This window comes from Malus sylvestris, chromosome 7 (assembly GCF_916048215.2).
Source record: "Malus sylvestris chromosome 7, drMalSylv7.2, whole genome shotgun sequence".
NCBI classification, from domain to species: Eukaryota; Viridiplantae; Streptophyta; class Magnoliopsida; order Rosales; family Rosaceae; genus Malus; species Malus sylvestris.
In genome coordinates this window covers 6,677,155-6,700,392 of record NC_062266.1, presented here as the reverse complement: position 1 = coordinate 6,700,392, position 23,238 = coordinate 6,677,155, and the positions used below count along the sequence as shown (strand labels likewise).

At 37.9% G+C, this 23,238-nt stretch overlaps 1 protein-coding gene, 2 long non-coding RNA genes and 1 pseudogene across 4 annotated transcripts; 3 read left to right on the top strand and 1 right to left on the bottom strand.

The window, feature by feature from the left end:
• Positions 1–911: 911 nt before the first annotated feature.
• LOC126628302 (uncharacterized) lies at positions 912–2,677 on the bottom strand. Of its 2 annotated transcripts, XR_007625358.1 has the most exons (5): positions 2,273–2,677; positions 2,148–2,198; positions 1,860–2,039; positions 1,635–1,772; positions 912–1,004 (listed from the first exon to the last, which is right to left on the bottom strand). It is a non-coding gene; the product is annotated as an uncharacterized LOC126628302 (long non-coding RNA). The 2 variants fall into 2 exon arrangements; XR_007625359.1 differs by lacking the exon at positions 2,148–2,198 and having other exon boundaries at positions 2,273–2,675.
• A 198-nt stretch (positions 2,678–2,875) lies between these two features.
• Positions 2,876–4,594, top strand: LOC126628296 (uncharacterized). Its single transcript, XR_007625339.1, has 3 exons — positions 2,876–3,037; positions 3,180–3,338; positions 4,187–4,594. It is a non-coding gene; the product is annotated as an uncharacterized LOC126628296 (long non-coding RNA).
• Positions 4,595–13,594: 9,000 nt separating this feature from the next.
• On the top strand, positions 13,595–15,554 carry LOC126628282 (UPF0481 protein At3g47200-like). Its single transcript, XM_050297911.1, has one exon. The coding sequence runs from the start codon at positions 13,665–13,667 to the stop codon at positions 15,279–15,281; it is 1,617 nt and encodes a 538-aa protein (XP_050153868.1). The 5' UTR covers positions 13,595–13,664; the 3' UTR covers positions 15,282–15,554.
• A 475-nt stretch (positions 15,555–16,029) lies between these two features.
• On the top strand, positions 16,030–19,568 carry LOC126630045 (LEAF RUST 10 DISEASE-RESISTANCE LOCUS RECEPTOR-LIKE PROTEIN KINASE-like 2.3; annotated as a pseudogene).
• The last annotated feature ends 3,670 nt before the right edge of the window (positions 19,569–23,238 follow it).

The following is a 23,238-nucleotide window of genomic DNA, read 5'->3' as shown; positions in this document are numbered from 1 at the left end:
TCAAATTGCAGATCAGAATGATTTGATGGTTCACAGTGAGGAATAGTCTGTGTTGGAAGCTCTACTGACAGTTCTTGCATCTTCCTTGGATGAGAGGAGAGATCCACACGGAGAGAGAGAAGGAGAGGAGAGAGAGAGGTAGTGTAAGAGTACAGAATACACATTTCAATAAAAAACCTAAAACCCATTTCACGTTTGTGGGTTTTCTATATATGGGAAACAAAATGGCTGTTAAAAGATGCCTAAAAATATTTCTACTCCTTTTTGTACAGTTTTTCTAGAGCTAAATAGAAACCAACAATGAAAGCACATTTTGAGAAAGTATTGATGAAAACACATAATACACATACCTCCTTAAATCTTTCCTCCTTTTGCTCAGCCTGTATTTGGAATAGATTATGACTTAGGCATAAACTCAAAAATCAGTGAAGAATGAAACCCAAAAGTAAGTTGCAGTTTCTTATATCATTTTTCTTAAAAAAGACTAACAAAATTGTTTCTTAAATTAATAATATGTATATAAGCAGGATTGTGCTTAATTTTCTCTAATTAAAGAAATGGTTTGCACAATTTAGAACATGATAACAAAAGCATAACAAAAAAAAATTCCAGAGCCTGAAGTGCCTTTTGAAAACTCGGTCCTACATCGAAAATCTACAAAGGGAAAAACTGTGAACCCAAATTAAAGCTTCTTCTCTCACTCGTAAGAAAAATGGAAACTCTATATGGAAAAGAATTGAAGTTATGCATAATCAAAAGTGGATCAAAACGCTAAATAGATTATCTTAATGCGTAGGAGATCGTTGTTAGAATTCAGAAACAATTGAAACTTCATTTTAAACACAAACTTAATCAATTGATTTATATTTAAATGGAAAGAAAGTATTAGTCAGTTTTACCTATCTTCTGTTTAGTGTCGCTCCATTTCTCTCTTTGATTAAAAGCTAGAATTTTTACTTTCCTTCCATTCCCCGCTGCATAACAGTTTAGTAGCTCTTGATTACCTACAACAAATTGAAAACCATTTGGGGAAAACAACTAAGCCTTCGGTTATTAGATTCTTGGTAGGCAAAGCAAGAAAATTACACACAACAAAACTATTTAAACTTTAAAACCCACTTCCCAAATCAGGTTCTCTAACTAACTAATGATCATATTGGATATAAATTATCATCCCGAACAGTGCAATGCCTGATTTTTTTTATTTTTTATTTTTTGGACATTCTAGTGAACTTTGCCAATAGAAGTTCAAATGAGAAACAAAAAAGTGAGTGGCTAATCCAAAAAAGGTCAAATGAACTTTGCCAATAAAAGTTTTGAAGCAATTCATTTTCAGAAACAAAAATCTGAAAGAGAACACATGAAGGGAAACCAACTTTAAATTTCATACTATTTGGCCTACTCCTTACCCATTTAAAATGCACTGAAGAAACAAAAGTCAGGACTACAGAACACGACATGAACTTTTTCAAGTATATGTGATCTTAATGTGAGTCATACAACAAACTATTAGTACCACCCTGTATAGAATTTTCAATACATGTCTACTCAGGAGAACATGGAAGTCAGATTTATAGATACATAATAAGAGAAATTCATTATGCATTAGAAACAATTCCAGATGAGAAGCTCACTCTGGACACTGAAAGTTAACCCTTTAACATACTCAGGTTCTCCACCATATTAACTTTTTCTTCTCCACGCACTTAAATTCTTCCTCAACTTTTAAGAAGTCATTGTGCAGTTTGCTATTGTACCGTTGCAAGTTTGCTCTGCTCAGGAAAACACAGAAGATTTATAGATACGTAATAAGAGAAATTCCTTATGTAATTAGCAACAATTCCAAATAAGAAGCTCACTCTGGAGACTAAAAGTTGACTTCTTAACATGCTCAGGTTCTCCACCATATTAACTTTTTCCTCCTCCATGCGCTTAAATTTTTCGTCAACTGTTAAAAAGTCGTGATGTTTACTACTGTACTATTGCAAGCTTGCAATGTATTCTTGTGATTGTTTGCACATATCATTCAATGAAGTTATCTGCAGAGCTCCGAAAAGAATAATTTTCAGATTAAAACATTTGTAAAGAAACTCCACACCTGTCAACATGGAAGCAAAAGAAGGAAAAGAAGGCATATTCTACTTTACCTTGTGAGTAACACTTGAAAGCTTTCTTTGAACTCTCCAGTGATCTACAGCCTGGTACACATATAAAAACATTTAATAATCTAGAGAAATTAACCAAACTCACCCACATTGAATGTCAAACCCACCTACAACCAAAATGCTTCTGGATCTCTTCAGTTATTCCAGCTGGTTTCTTTACTCCTATAACATAAGGCAAACATACTCACATCAATACTACCTAAGCTCTGTAATTCCTATAGAAAACTTGTATATAACCAACCTACTATTTTCAAAAGGAATTCGGTGTATAAAAAAAAAAAAGAGATTCTAAAACTTTGCAACTGAAATAAAAAAAAAATTAAAAAAAAAGAGATTCTAAAAATTTTGTTTCAAAATTATTTCATATTTGGAAATTCAAAGAATTGAAAATAGAATGGAGGACATGTTACTGGAAGGAAATCAAGCATTGATATGACGGTATCTGGGCTTTTTAAGCGACCAGTAATGATGGGATATGAGGCCATTGAGCAGGGTGTTAGGGGTAAGGATGCTTTGGGAATAATAGAAGGTGGAAAAATAGTATGGTTTTTTTTTAACTTTTTTTGGTGGATGGGAATATAAGATGAGTAAAAAGATAAGACATTGGGGTGAATATAATACTACTAAAAAAAACATTATGGAACTAATATAAAGCTTAACCGAGGAAGTGGAAATACACGTGGAGGTGCTGGAGGGAGAGTCTTGCGGACTTGCTTTTTAGGCGAGTGCTACTAGCATTTCTCCAATCTTTTTAGCCGGGCTGCTACGATTCGTTTCAGAAAAAGCCAGTCGTCAAAATCCGACCCGGTTAGACGGGTCTCCAAAGCTTAAAACCCTAGGACCCGACATCTACCAAATCAGAGAGATTGCGGGTAAGTATTCGACCCAAAAGAGCGATTTATTACATAAATAATTATGTGCTGGTCTTCAATATTGGGTTTGTGATTTGTTACAGTGAAATTAGGGTTTTCGATTTCAATTTCGGTTTGTAATTCGTGGTGGGGATTATTGCAGGTGAAAGAAAATGAGGGGTAGGAGCTATAGTTATAGCCCTTTGCCGCCGAGGGGTTACGGCAGGCGACGCCGTAGCCCTAGCCCGAGAGGTCGCTATGGAGGTCGTGGTAGGGATCTTCCCACCAGTCTCTTGGTCCGCAATCTTCGCCATGACTGCAGGTATTTTTATCTAATTCTTTATTAAGTTGTAATTATTAAGTATTTCATAACTTTTGTGTAATTAATTTTGTTTCTTTTTTGTTTTGAGAAAAATTAATTTTGTTTCTTGAAAGATATGGATTGGCGGAAAATAATTGTAAATTCTTAAAATTTATGACTGATAGATTAAGATTGTGGATTTAGGTGTTTATTTTTTACGTTGTTAGAAGTTTTCATCATTTCTCAAAACATGTCTTAAGAACTTGTTTGGTATGAGATTCAAAGTTGTTTTCAAATCTCAACAATAAAAAAAGAAAAGAAAAAAACCCTACAGCACCCCGGTGGAGTCGGGAACTTGTAGGTTCAATCGGACGGACAGATGGATCCAAATAGAGGGGTCGGAGGATAGGGTAGCTGACATATGAGAGAGAGCATTGGAGGAGAGAGAAGAACTGAGGGGAGAACACAGAGAAGATAGAAATAGAGAGCTAGCAGGAGAAGATCCGGAGTGAGAGGAGAGGAGAGAGAAAGCAGTTGGCTTTGAGTTCAAAAACCCTAAAAGTTCAATTTTGTGTTTTCAAGAAGTAGGCCAATTTTGAGTTAGTTTTGGATCCAGTTTTTGAAAACAGTCCTACCAAACAAGTATTCAAATTTCAAGGTGTAAAACTATGGGTTTTTGTTATTAAAGATTTGCAAGGAATGTTTGAGGTTGTATTGTTCTTGATTTGAGCTAGAAGTTCCACGCGTGTGAATTTTGTCGGTTGTTTTGGTTTTGATCCCGAGTGTTTGTTGAAGTGCACTTGTTTTTGTTTGTTTTTTATTTAGTTATCTTCAACTGCTTTATTGGAATTTGGTTGTTTTATTGAAAGTGTTGAAGACACCCATGAAGTAATAAGAGTACTGTGTTGAAGACAAGAATGAAGTAACAAGAGTGTTTATTCAAGAGATCAATGAAGTAAGTAATTGTTGAAGATGGTTTTTACTAAGATTTTGAAGAAAGTTGTTCTTAGTGTACACGAAGATTTTGAAGAAAGTTGGGTTGAAAACATTGAGAAGAAGTTGAAGTGTTGAAGAATTTCAACTCAATTTTATCTTTGACTCCAACAAGGTTAGCAGCCATTGATGTTTTCACTTGAATTGTATAAAGTGTGTGGCAATTATTTGTGCCTATCATGCTGAATAGAGCTTCGACCATGTATGAATTTTCCAGAATACAAGATGTAGTTTCGGTAACATTAGTATAGTTAATGCAATTATATGGGTTTCCTTCTTGTGTAGCTTATTTTCTTGTTATACTTAATGCTATTATATGGTGCAGGGAGCCACGTGGCTTTGGATTTGTTTAGTTTATGAGGCTTTGTCCTTATAGAAAGTGATTGGAGTGATGAACCTTGGAAAATAAAATTGGGCTTACCTTTGGGGTTGAGCTTTGGGATGTGCTAATTAATATATAATTAATTATCAAAAGATGGGCATTCGGACTCTAATAATTAAATACTTTAATTAATTATTTTTGGATTTAATTAATTTTTTTATTTTTTTATCAACAGACTCATCCTTTTAGATGAAGTTTGAAGTGTGAAAGAACGCAGAAAGAAAACACCCATATGAGAAGATGTCTCCCAACAATGCATCCCTTCCTCGTACCTAGGGGTGGAAATAATTCCCGAAAATCCCGAACCGAACCGAAAAAATCCCGATCCCAAACCAAAATTCCCGAAATTTTCAGGATGCTATGCAACCTGGAATGCCCTACACTTGGATTTTATTATTGCTGTTGCCATGGCTGATGATTTCAGAAGGTTTGATTCTTTTGTCTCTCAACAGATTGCAAAAAGGGTTTAATTAATTTGAATTTTGACTCTGATGCCAGTTTTAGATTAAATGGTAGTGTGAATGAAATGACATTCCTAGTTCATGAATGTGTTCTTGAATTATATATTTGAAAAACAATTCATAATTTCATATTTCAATTTGGGATTCCCGATTTGTCCCAAAATCCCAAAAATATTTTGGGATTCTTGAAAATTTGGTTTGGGATTCGTCTTTAAATTCCCTTCTCGAAAAATTTCGGTTTGGGATTCGGGATACTAGTTTCGGTATGGTATCCCATACCGAACCACCCCTACTCATACCTGTTGTGAACATGCATAATCATATTATATATTAATCCATCTGCATGGTATTTGGAACACATAAAATATCTAATTCTTCTTCTACATTTCTAAACCTTCTTACTGAGAGAACCACATAAAAATTCGCCAGAAATTAAGTTTTTCGGTGCTGGAATTCTAATTTGATCGTTGAATTCTGGTGAAGCAAACGTCCGTAGAACTACAAGCACTAAGTAGGAACAAAATTTTTGTTTATTAAGGCTACTCGTTGCAATGACGTGACACATGGGCAAATTCCACCTCGAAAACCCAAACTTTTCTTGCACATGAGCTGCTCAATACTTCAGATTTAATTATGGGACCTCTATATCTTCCTAATTAAACGTTTCCTAATTGGTTCCGCATATCCGGTGACTCCCAACGTATGAGAAAGATGATCATGGCACATGTACACAAGTATTTATCAAATATGACAAAACATCGACCCGTAATTTTAATAGTATCAGTTTTTATATAAAAAAAAATGTCATAGGTAGGCAAAAAGCCATCTCAATCGACACAAATATTCTTTAGTATAAAAGCAATGTTTTGGTTATATATGAGTCTTCGGTTGTAATTGATTTCATTGACATTTGGGTATTTTTACAGAAATAGAATAGTTTGATTTCTTCTTGTTTTGACATACATTTCGTCACACCAGTAAAAAAGTAAAATAAAATACGAGATAAGCAAACAAAAAACAGCAAGGGAAAGGTAGGTTACGTTTAACCCGATATGTTGAAAACAATTGATCAATTTAAGGAGTCATGCTTCTACATGCGGTATGAACTCTACAACCAAACACTATTCGTAAGAACGTAACCCGCAACCACAATCGGGTTACATTTAACTCTATATACTGTCTCGTATCTCTTTTGCAGAGTGAGGACTGATATTGATAAACATTTCCTTTGTCTAGTAATCATGAATAATGATATTGTACATAACTTTTGTGTGAATCGCTTTGCTTAGATTATTGGTGTTCGTCATGGCAAGTTCTTTTAGACATTGATGGATAAATTTGAATTCCATTTAGTCTGTCTGAATGTGTGTCATTTTTTGCTCATATCGTGTCTGTGCTGCCTTTTTTCACTGATGATTAATTTCCATATTTATGAATGAAACTTTTTTATGTAAACATGTGAAAAACGCAAATAGGATCGGATCTCTACCAAATTGCTTCTTGTAGTTGTAGATGCGTTCTTGCACTAGACAAATGGTTTTGGTTTGCTTATTTGCTACTGGGAATCATGTCGACGAATACACTAGACAATTGCAATATGAGCCCTACACTTGGTAATTTATAACTCAAGTGAATACACAAGTAAATACAAGACATTATTACTAATGTAATCAACTCATGGCTTATAGACTAACAAATGTTTGCGCTTGAATTCATCTATGAACTACTGGTTGGTGGTATACATCTACATGTTACTCTAATTTAGCAATTGCTTCTAACTCTAGGAGGCGCATTTTGGGGATGCATGCCTGTGATGTTTGTGTAGGACCTGCAGAAACAAAAGGATTATGAGGCATTGTCAAGTTTTCTCCTCCTTCTAGCATCTGAACTACCGTTTTCATGGAAGGACGATCCACTGGGTGCCACTAGATGCACCAGAGCCCTACAATTGCAAGTTGCTTTGGAATCTTACCATCCCCTTCTCCCCCGATATGGATTCGTAGGTCATCTCCTTCCTCTAGAAGGTTATAAATCCATTCTGGATAGTAAACTTCATTGGTTGTGTTCTCTGTGGTTGAACCATCATTCTTCCTTCCTCCTATCATCTCAAGCAGCAGCATTCCAAAACTATAGACATTTTCCTTGTAAGACACATTTCCAAAATTCCTGGAAAATACTTCTGGTGCAATGTAGCCCATGGTCCCCCTCGCTGTAGTCATTGACACTATGCTTTGATCCTTGGAACATAATTTGGCCAGACCAAAATCAGAGATTTTTGGTGTGAAGTTTTGGTCTAGCAAAATATTATGGGGTTTGATATCGAAATGGAGGATTCGTAGTTCGCATCCCAGATGAAGATATTCTATTCCTTTGGCTATGCCGATAGCAATATCTTGCAACTAGTCCCAACCAAGGAAAGAGTTCCTTCTATCTACTAATGAAATATAATCCTGGAGCGAACCATTGGAAAAGAACTCATAAACTAGAGCTCGTCTAAATCCATCCGCACAAAAACCAACCAAGCGAACCACATTGACGTGGTGAATATGACCCATTGCTCCCACTTCATTTAAACTCTTCCCCATCACCCTTAGAATTGTTAAGTACCTTCACAGCAACAAAGCATTCAGAAGAAAGTTTTCCTTTAAAAACAGTTCCGTAGGCTCCTTGGCCTAATTTGTACTTGAATTGATTTGTAATCCTCTTAATATTTGCATATGAATATCTGCTTGGCTTGAGAGCTTTGTGAGTGGAGCATGTAGGTTGAGGTAGTGTTCCCTTAATTTCCCGAGTGAGGAAAACTTCTCGGTTGGAGATTTGAAAAATCCAAGTCACTGAGTGGGGTCGGCTATATGAATCTTAGAACGCCATTGTGCTCGGTCCTGTGTCATGTCCTCCGTTAGATCTAAGTACTCTAAGTCTTTTCTTAGAGTCTATTTCAAAGTTTTCCTAGGTCTTCCTTTACCCCTTCGGCCCTGAACCTCTATCCCGTAGTCGCATCTTCTAACCGGAGCGTCAGTAGGCCTTCTTTGCACATGTCCAAACAACCGTAACCGATTTTCTCTCAAATTTCCTACAATTTCGGCTACTCCTACTTTACCTCGGATATCCTCATTCCTAATCTTATCCTTTCTCGTGTGCCCACACATCCAATGAAGCATCCTCATCTCCGCTACACCCATTTTATGTACGTGTTGATGCTTCACCGCCCAACATTTTGTGCCATACAGCATTGCCGGCCTTATTGCCATCCTATAAAATTTTTCATTGAGCTTCAGTGGCATACGGCGGTCACACAACACGCCGGATGCACTCTTCCACTTCATCCATCCAGCTTGTATTCTATGGTTGAGATCTCCATCTAATTCTCCGTTCTTTTGCAAGATAGATCCTAGGTAGCGAAAGCAGTCGCTCTTTGGTGTTTCCTGATCTCTGATCCTCACCCCTAACTCATTTTGGCCTCCATTTGCACTGAACTTGCACTCCATATATTATGCCTTTGATCGGCTTAGGCGAAGACCTTTAGATTCCAACACTTATCTCCAAAGGTTAAGCTTCACATGTACCCATTCCTGAATTTCATCTATCAACACTATATCGTCTGCGAAAAGCATACACCAAGGAATATCATCTTGAATATGTCATGTTAACTCATCCATTACCAACGCAAAAAGGTAAGGACTTAAGGATGAGCCTTGATGTAATCCTACAGTTATGGGGAAGTTTTCGGTTTGTCCTTCACGAGTTCTTACGGTAGTCTTTGCTCCTTCATACATATCCTTTATAGCTTGGATATATGCTACTCGTACTCTTTTCTTCTCCAAAATCCTCCAGAGAATGTCTCTTGGGACCCTATCATACGTTTTTTCCAAAGAGTAGAAATAGTAGAAGAAAAAAAAAAGTTTTAAATATATTAATTTAAAAAGCAACATATCGAAAGGGTTTAATTCGAAGGTTCTTCCGGTGTGCAAGGAAGAATCTTATCAGAAGAAGGTTCTGGGTTGTTTTATCCTGGGGACGACGTGGTGCTTGTGAACTGCTTGCACACTTTGGGTAGAGCCGCGAAACGTCTTAAAGAGAGCGACTTAGTCCGCAACTCATCCCAAGAATCATTCACGACTTAAGGCTTCTACATTTTTCGGGTAACTTCGTTCCTTTCTATTTCAGTTTACAACAATTTTAAGACGGTATTCAATCTGCCATGCATTAGGAAGAAAAGAAAATCATATTTTCTTCATTGTTTGTTTAAGAGTGTTGCTGCATGCGTTAAGTTTATTTTTACAAGTCATATGTTTCTCTGATGCGTTGCATGCATTAGAATAGACTTTGGTTTTGGCTGCTGCTGCATGTATTCGAATTAACATGCTTTTGGGTTTTGGTTTTTGCTGCCTTATGCATTGATATTTGTATTATACTTTCTATCGCTGCATGAAATATCATTGGAGCTCAAAAGTATGTTAGCATCCCCAAGTGCACAGAGAGCTACTTTCATTTCAGAAAAATCAGTAGTTTTATTGCTTAGTGTTTTTAAAGAGAGAGCTTATTTAATTTTTAATCACTGATTTTTCATGTTCTTTAATTTGATAACAATTTATGTTTTATATTTAATTTGATATCAATTATGAAAATGTGCCTTGTGATTTTTGTAATCGGTTGATTCTTTTAATCTTCGAAATAGTGGGGGTTCTAATTCTTCGAAAAATTATGAGCCTACTATCAGATACCTCTTTATGGGAGAAGAAGCAAGATGGTTGAGAAACCTACTGTTAGATACGTACCCCTTTATGGGAGAAGAAGCAAGATGGTTGAAAAACCTATTGTCAGATACCCCTTTATGGGAGAAAATGATTCCAGTTATATACGGTCTGAAGAAAATTTAGTTGATCCTTTCACGAAAGGACTAACATGAGAAAAAGTTTGGAAAAATCTTTTGACGAAAGGACTAACATGAGAAAAGGTTTGGAAAACCTCGAAAGGGATGGGACTAAAGCCCGTAGAAAATTGAGTCATTGGTGATAGCAACCTAACCTATAGACTGGAGATCCCAAGAAATAGGTTCAAAGGGTAATAACAAGGCACAAGTGATATGAGTGAAGTCTTGCTAATTTTAATTTGGAATATTATTCTATGTCCATCCCTAAGAAGCATGACATCCTGAAGCGTTTTTAGGTTGAGATTTTTTCTCTTAATAAGGTCTATACTCTATGTTGAGTGGGATATCTAGCTATAGGAATATCTTTGATAGTCTTACCTATGTGAATGTGGAAGTGAGGCCGCTTCCTATGAAATCTTGGGCAAGTTTCTAGAGCGTTCACTATACTGGGATACAAGCACATGGCCGTAATGTGCTGGCTTTTTGAACTTCACCTTAATAAAGTTATGTGTGTGGTGTTGTTAGAGATAGAGTTCAAAACTATAAGTTACTCTAGTATAATCTGGATCACTAACACTATGTACATGTTCAAGTTGAGAAACACCTTTACTTATGCATAGCTTTATGATATGTTGCTTGATATATATTTTTTTAAATAAAAACAAGTAGGGGATTGTTGGAGCAAATATGTTTTTATTTCAATATTTAAATATATTTATGTTTTGTTTTACTACCAATATTATATACACAACGTTTTGCTTTATTACCAATATTGAAAGTCAATTGATTTTAGCTTAAGGAGTTATGCTATCAAACCGTTTTGTTTCTTGTTTGAATTTGAATTACGTTTTGATTTAATCTGCATCAATTGGTAAAGTTTGCACTGCGTATTTTTTCATTTCAAAGTCTATAACTAAAATTTCTTAAAGCAATTTAAGAAGTAAATTAATGTGATGTTAATAACTCCTTTGATTGCAGATAGTTTTGCATTTGATTCCCTACGGCTTTGCTTTTGATTGCAACCGACCGTTGTGCACCCCATAAACTCTCTTTATATCCTTACAGTTTTACACCCCCTCTAACATCTATTTCTTTATATATATATATAAGGATACAAAAAGATATGTCAGTTAGGCGTAGAGTAGAAATAGTAGAAGAAAAAAAAAGTTTTAAATATATTAATTTAAAAAGCAACATATCGAAAAGGTTTAGTTCGAAGGTTCTTCCGGTGTGCAAGGAAGAATTTTATTAGAAGAAGGTTCTGGGCTGTTTTATCCTGGGGACGACGTGGTGTTTGTGAACTGCTTGCACACTTTGGGTAGAGCCGCGAAACGTTTTAAAGAGAGTGACTTAGTTCGCGACTCATCCCAAGAATCATTCACCACTTAAGGCTTCTACATTTTTCGGGTAACTTCGTTCCTTTCTATTTCAGTTTACAACAATAGGAAAACATGCTGAAAAAATACTTCGTGTTTCTTGCCACACTTTGGTGATAGAGGATGGATATGAGGATCATTTCATAGTTCTGCCAACTCGAAAAAATTTGGTCAACGAGACAACAATTTCAGCTCTCTTTTGGAAACCAAAATACTGACTTTGGGAAAACAGACTTCATCTTCATGGACTACTACAAGATCAACTGCATTCGAACCCAACAATTGCCTTAGTCACACCGCAAACATCTGTTACCACTGCAGGAAAACAAATTTTAATTGAAGCGTCCCAAAGCCCATTTACGCCCTCCCAGCAACTGCATCAACAACCCCAACCAACTACACCCACAAAGACTTCAAAGAGAGCGTTGTTTCCTGATCAAACAGAGAAATCTGACAGGTAAAGTAGACTTCTTGCTTAATCATCTCATGTGTAAATCTTGCAAACCATGCTTCTCTTAGGTATATGAATATGTTTTCCTACACATGAAAAAGCTTCACACCACTCTTTCACACTCTTTTGTCACTCTCACATTCATCTCTAACCTTTTAAATTTGTACCTTGACTCACAGCAAAAGACCTCGCGATGACCAAACAGAGACAACCAATTTTGCCAGAATTGCTAGAGAAATCCACAATCTAGTTGTCCCCAAAATTGAACTAGCTGACAAAGTTCCGTTAGCCGCACTCAGAACAAAATCTCAAAACAAAAAACCCAAAGATAGCTAACTTACAATTTATTTTTCACGCACACACCTATATAACAAACATTATAGTAGCGTTTCTTAAAATATGATTTATATTTTTTGCTATAGTGCGGAAGATGTCCACTCTAAAAAAAAGTGAACAATGCAATCTCCTTAATCGACTGCTGCAAGCCGTTCTACATGTTTTCAGCTATCAACATTTTTGCTTCAACACCTGCATGTTCTTCGCTTTGCACGTTTGTGCTTGGAAACTTAGATGCTAGAATGAGAACAAAACAGTCTTTATCGTTTTTGTCAACTACTCAAACATGTACCTAACCTAGAATATATGTATTTTACCACCTTGGCTACAAGGGCAACATGTCTGTGAACTATATGTTACTTCTGTTTCTTCTATATATTAGGGAACCAAAAGTTCCGTTTCGTCCTGTTAAATATACAATGCAGTTCAAGGTGATGCAATCAAAACCTCTCACGTACATGAAATTTTTCATTGTAACAGGAACATGAGTGGTACACCACGTATTTTTATGTTAAGTGGTGGGAAGTTTTATTTTTTAAGTTATTAATTTGTTAACACATATATTCCACCATTTATATGGTAACACGTGGTGTACCATCATTTGTACCGGTCACACTGAAAAATCTCTCCTCACGTACGATGGTACGAGTGCAAGAAAATATCATTAAATCGTAAATCTATGTATTAGCATGTTGGACAAGCTCTTCATGAAACTAAACTTGTCATGTGTATCACATTTGATATTCTTGTCGTAAGTAGGACAATGGCTTTTAGATCATTCTTTTCATTCTTGTCCGAGACTCCTAACTATAAGCAAGTCAGGAATAATATTTTAGGTCAGTAAGGCAATCATGACCAGTAGTACTACTTTCTTACTTTAACTAGAATGTGTTCCAAACATATGTAAATGCTAAGATGTAGTTTCCTAGATAAGGGTGATATACTATGCTTGAAAGGCTATCTATTTAAATTATATTTTGTACATCACATGATGTGCCGGTTTATGGTTGAATTTTTTTTTAATAATTTAAATGAAAAATCTAACCATTAACCGTCATATAATGTAATTACAAAATATGGTCTGAAAAAAAATGTACTCTTAGCATTTTTCCATAAATAAAGTATGCTACAGGCAACAACATGACCTTTAATTTTCCTTGATAGAGACGACAGCTTCTACCACATAAATCGTGTACCACATATATACCAACCTTTCCATGCAGATAAAGTCATGCTTCCATGCAGATAAAGTCATGCATCTATACTACTGTCCTTTAACAAATTAACATCTCTTCTTCATCATCAAGCTTCTATTTTCTTGGAGCTCAAGTGATGCACTGCTGTGCCATATTATACGTATTATATAATGCATGCAAACTAGAAATATTGTATAGCATGACACAGCTCGCTAGGGCCAAAACACTTAAAACCACATTGAATTCCCTTGTTAATTAGTTTCGACAAGCACTTTAATAATGTCCCAAAAAGATGAAAATGTAGTTTCCATGAAGAAGGAGCTGTCCGTGACGAAAGTTGCGAAAAGAGGAGGTGGACAAGCAAGCGGAGGAGACCAAGGCCAACCTGCAGAAATCACCACCACGGAGCAAACTTCAGAGGAGGTGATTACAATCCATGAGGAGGTAATAAGAACCAGTAGGGGGGAGAAACTAAAGAAAATGAGGGAAGCATTGGCAGAAGCAGCTCAAAAGAAAAATGCCGAACCAAAGATCCAAAGGGTTCCCTTCATGCTCCGTGATCACAAAAATTTAGACAAGTACTACGAGCCAAGGGTGGTAGCACTCGGTCCTCGCCACCATGGTAAAGAAAAGTACAAGCAGGCAGAGAAAGTCAAGCTTCAATTGACAGAACACTTTATCAAAGATAGTGAGCAGATTAATAACGATGAAACGTTGCTCAAGAACGTTGAGGACAAGATTAAGGAGCTACGGGAGTGCTATGATGAAGAAGCAACAAAGGACCACGATGATGAGGCCCTCGCGTGGATGCTGTTCGTTGATGGGTGTTCGACGTTGGAATTCATGTACAAATATAAGGAGTTGGAAGTTTTTAAGATCAAGAGAGACCAAGTGGCATTCGTAGAACAGGACATGTTCTTGCTAGAAAACCAACTCCCCTATCAACTCCTCGAGTTGCTGATCAGCTCAAGCAACAAACGTGTGGGGTTGAAAGCCTCAATCGAGGAATTTGTCAAGATGCATGGTGGAGCACCAGTAGTTCAAGGCCCTGCCGTGGCAAGAAAGCCAACTCATCTTCTTGACCTTCTTCGGACAAGAATGGTAGGACGTCCACCTAGCCTGAGTACAGAACCAGGTCCACCTAGCCTGAGTACAGAACCAGGATGTACTCATCATATTCTTGACCTTCGGCCAATGGTAGGACGTCGACCTAGCCAGAGTACAAAACCAGGATGTACTCATCGTCTTCTTGACCTTCTTCAGACAATGGTAGGACCTCGACCTAGCGCCTTGCCTCATTCTTTTCGCAACGTACAAGAGCTTCAGGCAGCCGGTATCCATTTTAGGCCTAGTGAGAAAAACTCATTGATGGACATATATTTTAAGCCTCTGTTTCTATGCTGTGGATTCCTTTATCTTCCCATAATAAAAGTTGACGACTCGATGGGGCCTAAGTTCATGAACATGATAGCCTACGAAATGTGTCCTGATTTCCAGAACGATTTTGTGGTCACCTCTTACATAGGCTTCCTCGATTCGCTCATTGATCATGCAGACGATGTGAAGCACTTGAGGAAAAAGGGCATAGTTCAAAACTTGCTTGGGAGTGATCAGGAGGTGGCTGAACTCTTCAACGAGATAAGCACTGACTTGGTCCCTAACGATGCGATTTACCGAAATGTTACAGCACAGATAGAAGATCACTACAAAACCAAGTGGAAGACATGGATGGCTCAATTCTTTCATGACCATTTCAATAGTCCCTGGACTTTCTTGGGTTTCATTGGCGTTCTACTAGGACTTGGCTTGAGCGGTATGCAGACGTGGTATGCAGCCTTTTCCGATCCCTCTCCATGTGATGCCGTATGCAAGTACCTGAAAACACACCCCGGCTGAGAGATTCGAGTACATATCAACTGCCTGCTACCTCGGCAGTTTTTCACAAGTCATAGTTTCTCAACAGTCCTTTCTACTGTACAAGTGTGACGACTACAATAAGTGAATTATATTATTTTGTTGTTGTTGGAAATAAGTGAATTAAAATGTCCGTGTGCGTTTTGTTCTTACTGTATTGACGAAAACTTTTCCAGATTGTATTTTCAGATTGTATTTTTGGAACTCTATTTCATTCTCACTTTTGCTATATAGAACTTAAATTTCACCACCTAATCCCTTAGAATTCAACTTTCATCTTCGTTTGCCATTTTCCGTCAATTATGTAAATAATTTTGTTAGTACTCTGACATGACGTTAGTGGGGTCGACTTACCTACTTGTATGTCTGCCACATCATTGCTAAGTCACTTAAAAACTATTAAAAAAGCTGCTGACTTGGGCTACAGAGGTTCTTATTCCCCTTCTTTTCTCCACGCCACCACCATAGAACCCATAACAACCCCATTGCAATACATTTTCAGGGAACTTGTTTGATGGATAATCCTTTTCATTTTTTGAAATTATGTGATTTTGTTGATTTTTTATGTGATTTTGTTGATTTTCTAGTGACTTCTATTTTGGATATTTTTGATATGTCATTCAATATGAAATTTGAAAATTCAGGGAAGGTGCTCTTACATCTTCTCCAATTACCACCACTTATGTAGGAAAGCTAGTTTGATTATCAAACCCTCTCTCTCTCTCTCTCTCTCTCTCTCTCTCTGTTCTCTCTCTTTCTCTCTCCATGGGAATAAGGGGAAGCAGGTCCTTCACTTGGTCTGCTTGGCTATTGATTATGGCTTTTCTTGTCATTGGCTTATCCGGTGAAACTTGTAGAGCAAAGGATGATAGTACAAACTGTACCTTCTCCTGCGGCAATATTCACAACATAAGCTACCCTTTTCGACTAAAAGATAGTCCAAAGCACTGCAGCCACGTTCCGTATACGCTGTCTTGTGAGAACGACACTACAGTAGTAGACCTACCGTCTTCCGGAAAATATTATGTCCAGGCAATCAACTATGATAACTACACAATCCGCATCATAGATCCTGGCCTTCAGAACAACAATTGCTCCTCCATGTCGAGAAACTTTCCGCTTGAGTCTGATACATTGAATTTACCATATGATTTGTATGGTAAATATCCAAGGGATTCACCGCTTTCAACAGTTGTATTTTACTTGAAGTGTTCGAATCCAATGAATTCTTCTCTGTATGTGGACACTGCTCCATGCTTCGATGCAAGTGCTTCTTCTTCGAGCCAACCAAAAACGTATAGCTACGTCAAGATCGGTTTGATGGAAGTAGGGGATTTGGACGAGGGTTGCAGTGCAGAGTGGATGACTTGGGCGCTCTCGAGCTACGTCAAGGACTACAACACCTCTTATGAAAACATACACAAGGCGCTCATGTATGGATTTGAGCTTCGAGTATATGGTGTTGATAAAATGGCATTTCATCCAATCTGCCCAGGCCAATGGAGAAGTAATCGTAAATGTTTTCCACACAGCATCCCAGGTGCGTGAATTCTCATAGAATATAAAGGCCATGGCTACTGATCACTATGTTTAACTCGTTTCCCCACGCATAATGTTACATTGTCAAACTTATGTTTTTCAATAAATTAAATACTTGTATTGTCAAACTTGGCAATCCATCTAAACCAAACATTCAAATCAAGCGAAATGCTAAAGATCTCATAAGATCAACAAATTAGAAAAGAAAACCACTGTAATCAAATCGAAGCCCAACTCTGAGTTGTCAACATGCAAACATGGACCACGAAAGAAACAAGTACTAAACTCCTGAGTCCTGATGCCTTCTAAAACCATGGTGATTAATCCTCATCTAATTTCAGAAAGCAATTATTCACCTAAAAATGAAAACAAATACAATAACCCCAAAATTGAATACATGAACCAAAAGGCTGATCAGATCTTAGGGTTTCAAATCCAAAACTATTTCATCTAAGCACCCTAAATTATTATTCTAAATTATTAGAAAAAAACACCTGATCATCACAAAATGAATGTATTACAAATCACAAACTCGATTGCGGCAAGTTTTTGTTATTCGGAGGTAATAAAGTCATGTTATTCGAAGATAATCTGTGAGGGTTCTGGTTGACGGGTACCAATTTTTGTATACTTAAATAGGATCGATCGTAAGGTGATGCTTCTCCATGGGACACTGAGGCTGCACCTAGGATGTGGATACGTGGGGTGTAGGGATCAGTGTGGGGTGTATATAGAGAGTGTGGGTTTGAGGGTATTATAGAAAAGTACGTGGGGTGCACTAAGATAAGTTTTAATTGAAAAATTAAATGTGAGGTGTATTAAGTATGTGGCATATTCAACAATGTGGCGGGTGTAAATAAAACAACCCTTTTGGATTTTCTGTATATATCATACAAAAATCTGGACAATAAAAATGTAAAATGCACCAAACACCATTTCTTGGTGAGTATGTGTCAAAACTTGATTTTAAATGTGGACTAATGTTTTTTTTTCATGATTTCATCTCTGTAGGTTTCTTTGCTCGTGGAAGATTATACGTTAGTAAGAACGTTCTCTCCAAAAGTTTCTTTCATTTCTTGTTTCGTTTCTTCTTTTTGTTTAAACGACAATTGTCAATCCAAGGAACAGTCACAATTTTCTTTTCTTTTACACAAATAATATTTGGGAGAGGAAAAAATCATGCATGCTATCTCTAGCTAAATGATGAATGTGCTTAACCAACTAAGCTACAAGTCTTTTGCTAGAGCAGTCCCATTAAACTCAGTTTTTCTTTGTTTTTTGCTCGTTTTTACCATCATTTATTTGGGCTTGCACATCTCAAACTTTGTATTTTACATTTCTTGCAGATAATCCTCTATGGTTTCCAGGGATATCCTTCAGTAAGAACTTGTATTTCTTGCATATAATATCTCAAGTCCTTGATTTTATTCATTTGAGACACTTTTATAACTTATGCTCAAGCTTTTGACAATTCGTACTGTTGCCCTATTTGTTGCAGGACCTGGATGGGCGATACTCATGTGCCTCGGTAAGCTTGTAATTGTTCTCTCTTTCAATTTCCTTTATCTGGACTCTTTTGGTGATGATAAATTTTTCTTGTGCAGGTTTATATTTAGTAGGAAGACTACTTTTAGGGGTTCCATTTCTGATTGCATTTCTGATCTATAGATGGCGAAGAAGACATTTGTCGGGGTTTAGCATCATCGAAGATTTTCTGCAAACCGAAAACTACTTCATGCCAATAAGGTACTCTTACTCGGACATTAAGAGAATGACTAATAAATTCAAGGACAAGCTGGGCCAAGGCGGTTATGGTACTGTATTTAAAGGAAAGTTACGCAGCGGTCGTTTTGTGGCAATTAAACTTTTGGGCAAGCCTAAAAACAATGGGCAGGACTTCACTAGTGAGGTAGCTACTATTGGAAGAATTCACCATGTTAATGTGGTGCAACTTGTTGGTTATTGTGTTGAAGGATCAAAGCGCGCTCTAGTGTATGATTTCATGCCTAATAGCTCTCTTGATAAATACATTTATTCCAAAGAAGGAAGTATCGCTTTAAGTTGTAAGAAGATGCATGAGATTGCTTTTGGAGTTGCTCGAGGGATCGAATATCTACATCAAGGTTGTGACATGCAAATTCTACATTTTGATATCAAGCCTCATAACATTCTTCTTGACAAGAACTTTAACCCAAAGATCTCCGATTTTGGGCTTGCAAAATTATATCCCGTGGACAATAGCATTGTTACTTGGACGGCAGCAAGACGGACGATCGGATATATGGCTCCAGAGTTGTTCTACAAAAATATTGGAGGGGTCTCATACAAAGCTGATGTCTATAGTTTTGGAATGTTGTTGATGGAAATGGCAAGTGGAAGAAGAATTTTAGTACAGTCGCAGAGCAATTGATCCAACATTACTTCCCGTTATGGGCTTATGATCAATATAGTGAGGGAAATGATCTGTTGGAGATGGGCATTGTTACAGAGGAGGAAAAGATAATGATAAAAAAGATGGTTATGACTGCTTTCTGGTGTATTCAAATGAAGCCAAGTGATCGCCCTTCGATGGACAAAGTCATACAAATGCTTGGAGGAGATGTTGAAAACCTAAAATTGCTCCCCAAACCTTTTCTTAACCAACAAGAAATGCCGGGAGTCAATATTCAAGGTAGTTTGAACCCAAAATCTTCTAACGGCGAGATAACGTGGAGTTTGTCAGCTAGGTGAAACGGTGATCATCAAGATGGTAAAAGATTCATCAAACTAATATTAAGTTTTATTTTCCTACTGTTAGGTAATAATTATATTTTGTTTTTGTAAAAAGATTTTGGTAAAAAAATAGGGTAATATGAGGGCAATCAAAATTTTAAACCAAATGATATTATTGTTGATAATTGGATTGATACTTAAGTGTTATTAATGTGCTTATTTTCTATCGGTAACACATTATTTGATGACTTGTTGTATTAACACCACACATATTATTGAATACACCCCCCCCACATACTTAATACATCACACATTTGTTTTTTTAGTTAAAAATTATCTTAATACACCCTATATATTTCTCCACAATACCCTCACACCCCACACTATTAACATACAATTTACATTTTCTATATACACTCACATTTCCTACTTATATTCCACACTCTTTACATCTTACGTGCAAATACATAATATCATCCAAAGCACTTTCGGTGTGAAGCTAAAGGCCTGTGGGATACTAGAGTTTTTCTAATTTCTCCCAACCACACGTGAAGCACAACTCCACTTTGAACTTAGAAAGGATTTAGTTCAACAAAACCTAAACGAGGTGTTGTGGGTTACCACCTCAACAATCTCATATTCTCATTAGCCTAATTCAACGGAGTGTACAAGGCATAACTCATACTCTATTACGTGCATGCAGAAGTGACTAGCGTTGCTGATGGAAATCTTGGAGTTTTGCACATCACGACATGTGTGGAAGTTTTATAACAAAAACAGTGCAATTACGAGTGAAAACAGCTATTCATTTTAAATTGTACGTTATTTTTTAGGCAATTAGATCCGATTCTAAAAACGTAAGCTGCTTTTTAGTTTAATCCAATTTTCCTATGATCCACGAATACCAATTTCGTGGTCTAAGAGTAAGAGAGAGAGGGATAATATTTTTAGTTGTTATTTAATTGTGAAATCAATATGCAATTTAGTATATAATCTAGTGATATTTCTCTTCAGTTGGAAGTGAGGGATTTTATATTTGATTTTCATTAAAAACGAATTCGAATATATTATTGTTAACTCATTATGAAGTTTAGCCCTACTTCTTACCTGTTAACTCATTACGAACTCGAAATACTGGTTAGTAAGGTCAGCGATGGTGGAATTTTCGATCTTGCCCAGCATTTGCCGCCGAGGAATAATCTGTTATCAAGTGCACCGACCGAGCCAATTCCTGCTCGGCTCAGGCCGCTTCAATCGGAAAGAGGAGGAGGGTCGAATAGTAGGTCAGACGGATCCGACCAGAGAGTGGAAGTAACGCCCGTCGATATGACCGAAGTTCAACGGATGATCGATTCGGCCATGAAGAACGGGCCGAAGTTCCCTAAGTTTATACACCCGTACCCAGCTTATGTGGAACAGGTCGAATACCCTAGAGGTTTCAAGATCCTGGATTTTAGCCTTTTTGCCGGAGAATCATCCTTATCCTCGTTGGAACATGTAGCTCGTTTCACCGCACAGTGCGGAGACGTTAATAGTGACTTTCATAAGTTGCGACTTTTCAATTTTTCGTTGACCGGCTCAGCTTTCGCCTGGTATATTAACCTCCCACCGAACTCCGTCCAGAGTTGGGAGGAGTTGGTCGAGAAATTTCATGAGCAGTTTTATCGGCCGGGAATGGAAATGTCAGTATCCTCACTAGCAATGATGGCTCAGGCGTCCGACGAGTCACCAATGGATTATCTTACTAGATTCAAATCAGCTAGGAATTGGTGCCGAGTGCCTCTCCCCGAAGTTGAATTAGTCAGACTTACTCTGAACGGTCTTGACGTCGAATACAAAAAGAAATTCTTGGGGGCAAACTTTCGGGATATGTACGAATTAGCCCAGCATGTCGAGCAGTATGATTATTTGCTCCGCGAGGAAAAGATTTCGAAAGCTCCATCTCGGGGGACGATTTACAAGAATCCTACTGTCAGTTATGCATCAACCGAGGATGAATGCGTTAGTGTGGATGTAGCTGAGATAGTGATAGATAAGCCATACGTCTGAAAGGCACTGACTCAAGTTGATTCTAAGGAAGTTAAAACCCGCTCGGCTACTGAATGAGCACTGAAACCGTCGAAAGTTTATACTTTTGATATTACAAAAGCCGATGCAATTTTTGATCAACTATTATCAGCAAGGATCATCAAACTTCGACCTGGGCACAACATTCCCAAGGCCGAAGAGCTTAAAGGGAAGATATATTGCAAATACCACAATTCAAGCAAACACACGACAAACAATTGTGTCGTGTTTTGAGACAACGTCCAAAGCTGGATTGATAATGGCAAACTGAAATTTCCAGAGAAGAAGATGAGTGTTGATACTGACCCGTTCCCCACGGCAACAGTAAATATGGTCGATGCGTGCCTACCTAAAGACAAAGGGAAAGGGAAGGCCGAAGATGTTGCGACGTAACGCTTTCGGAATCAGAATTCTCGGCCACGTTTCATGGCAGATTTTCGTTCAAACAAACCGCCTACAGCTTTAACGGGACCCGCTATTGTCAAACCTATGATAGATTATACCACCGATGAAGACAGTGGGACAGCGGTTTTGTGCAGTAAATGTAGAGCAAAGGTCGGCAGTGAGCCAGAGGAGAAGCCCTCTTCGCTTATAACGGAACGACCTACGGCCGCAACCCAGCAGAAGGTTGCCGACGTAGGCCAACATCAAGGGGTTTTTGATAGGCTCGGTCCCAAAGTGAGGATGGAAGAGGCACCCTCAGTCAGGCGGCGTATTGATTTTAATGCTTCATTTTACGACGAGGACTACTATAAACGTAATTCTAGCAGTTCGGAGTCATCGCGGAGCCAAAAAACTTTCAAACCTCCCAAACCTAGCGATCAACGTTGGTATACATATCATTTTTCGAAAGGCGTTTACACCGCACTGTCCAAATCCCAGAAACGCCGACACCAAAGGATAGATTGCATGGCCCGCCGACAAGCGGCCCAAGAAACTTCAGGTCCTCAATGGCGGCCGAAGGACACAATTGTTACTGATGATGAACGACCACCTCCAGCTATTATGACAGAGTTGGTTCAAGGGAAACGGCTGGTCAACCGAGATATCGAAACCACGTTCGAAGAGGCTGATAAACGGATCAAACTTCTTCTTCGGCCGGGGGAGATGAAGGCACGCCTCGAGCATTTCAGGCAAGAGGCCGAAAGCAAATTAGCCCCGCCGGCCATACAAGAACCTTTGATTAAAATTCGACGGAATTTGCACCCACCGTTCCTCGGGGAGGCTTTGGAGTACATGCGAGAATTCCATAAGAAACATTCGGCCAATGATCTGTATGGCTTGCCGAAGGCATGTCAGGATACAATTGATTTAGTCCTGATTTGTCCTGATGCCGAGCGAATCATTCAGAAGACCTCAGACCCAGGATTGAAAGCAAGATTCCAGCACATACGAGAAGCTCGTGTCCTTGGATTTGAAGTCGACCCATACACTGATATCGATGCAGCCGACCTTTCTTTCTCCATGGAGGACCTTCAGTATTTACGATATCACTTCGAAGTATTTTCGGCTGTTTCTTTCTTCGGCCTTACGACCGATGAAATAGCACGTGTTGCGCGATTGGATGCTTATCTCGACACCAGGGATGCCCGGATACACTACCAAGAGCAGGCTCGGATCT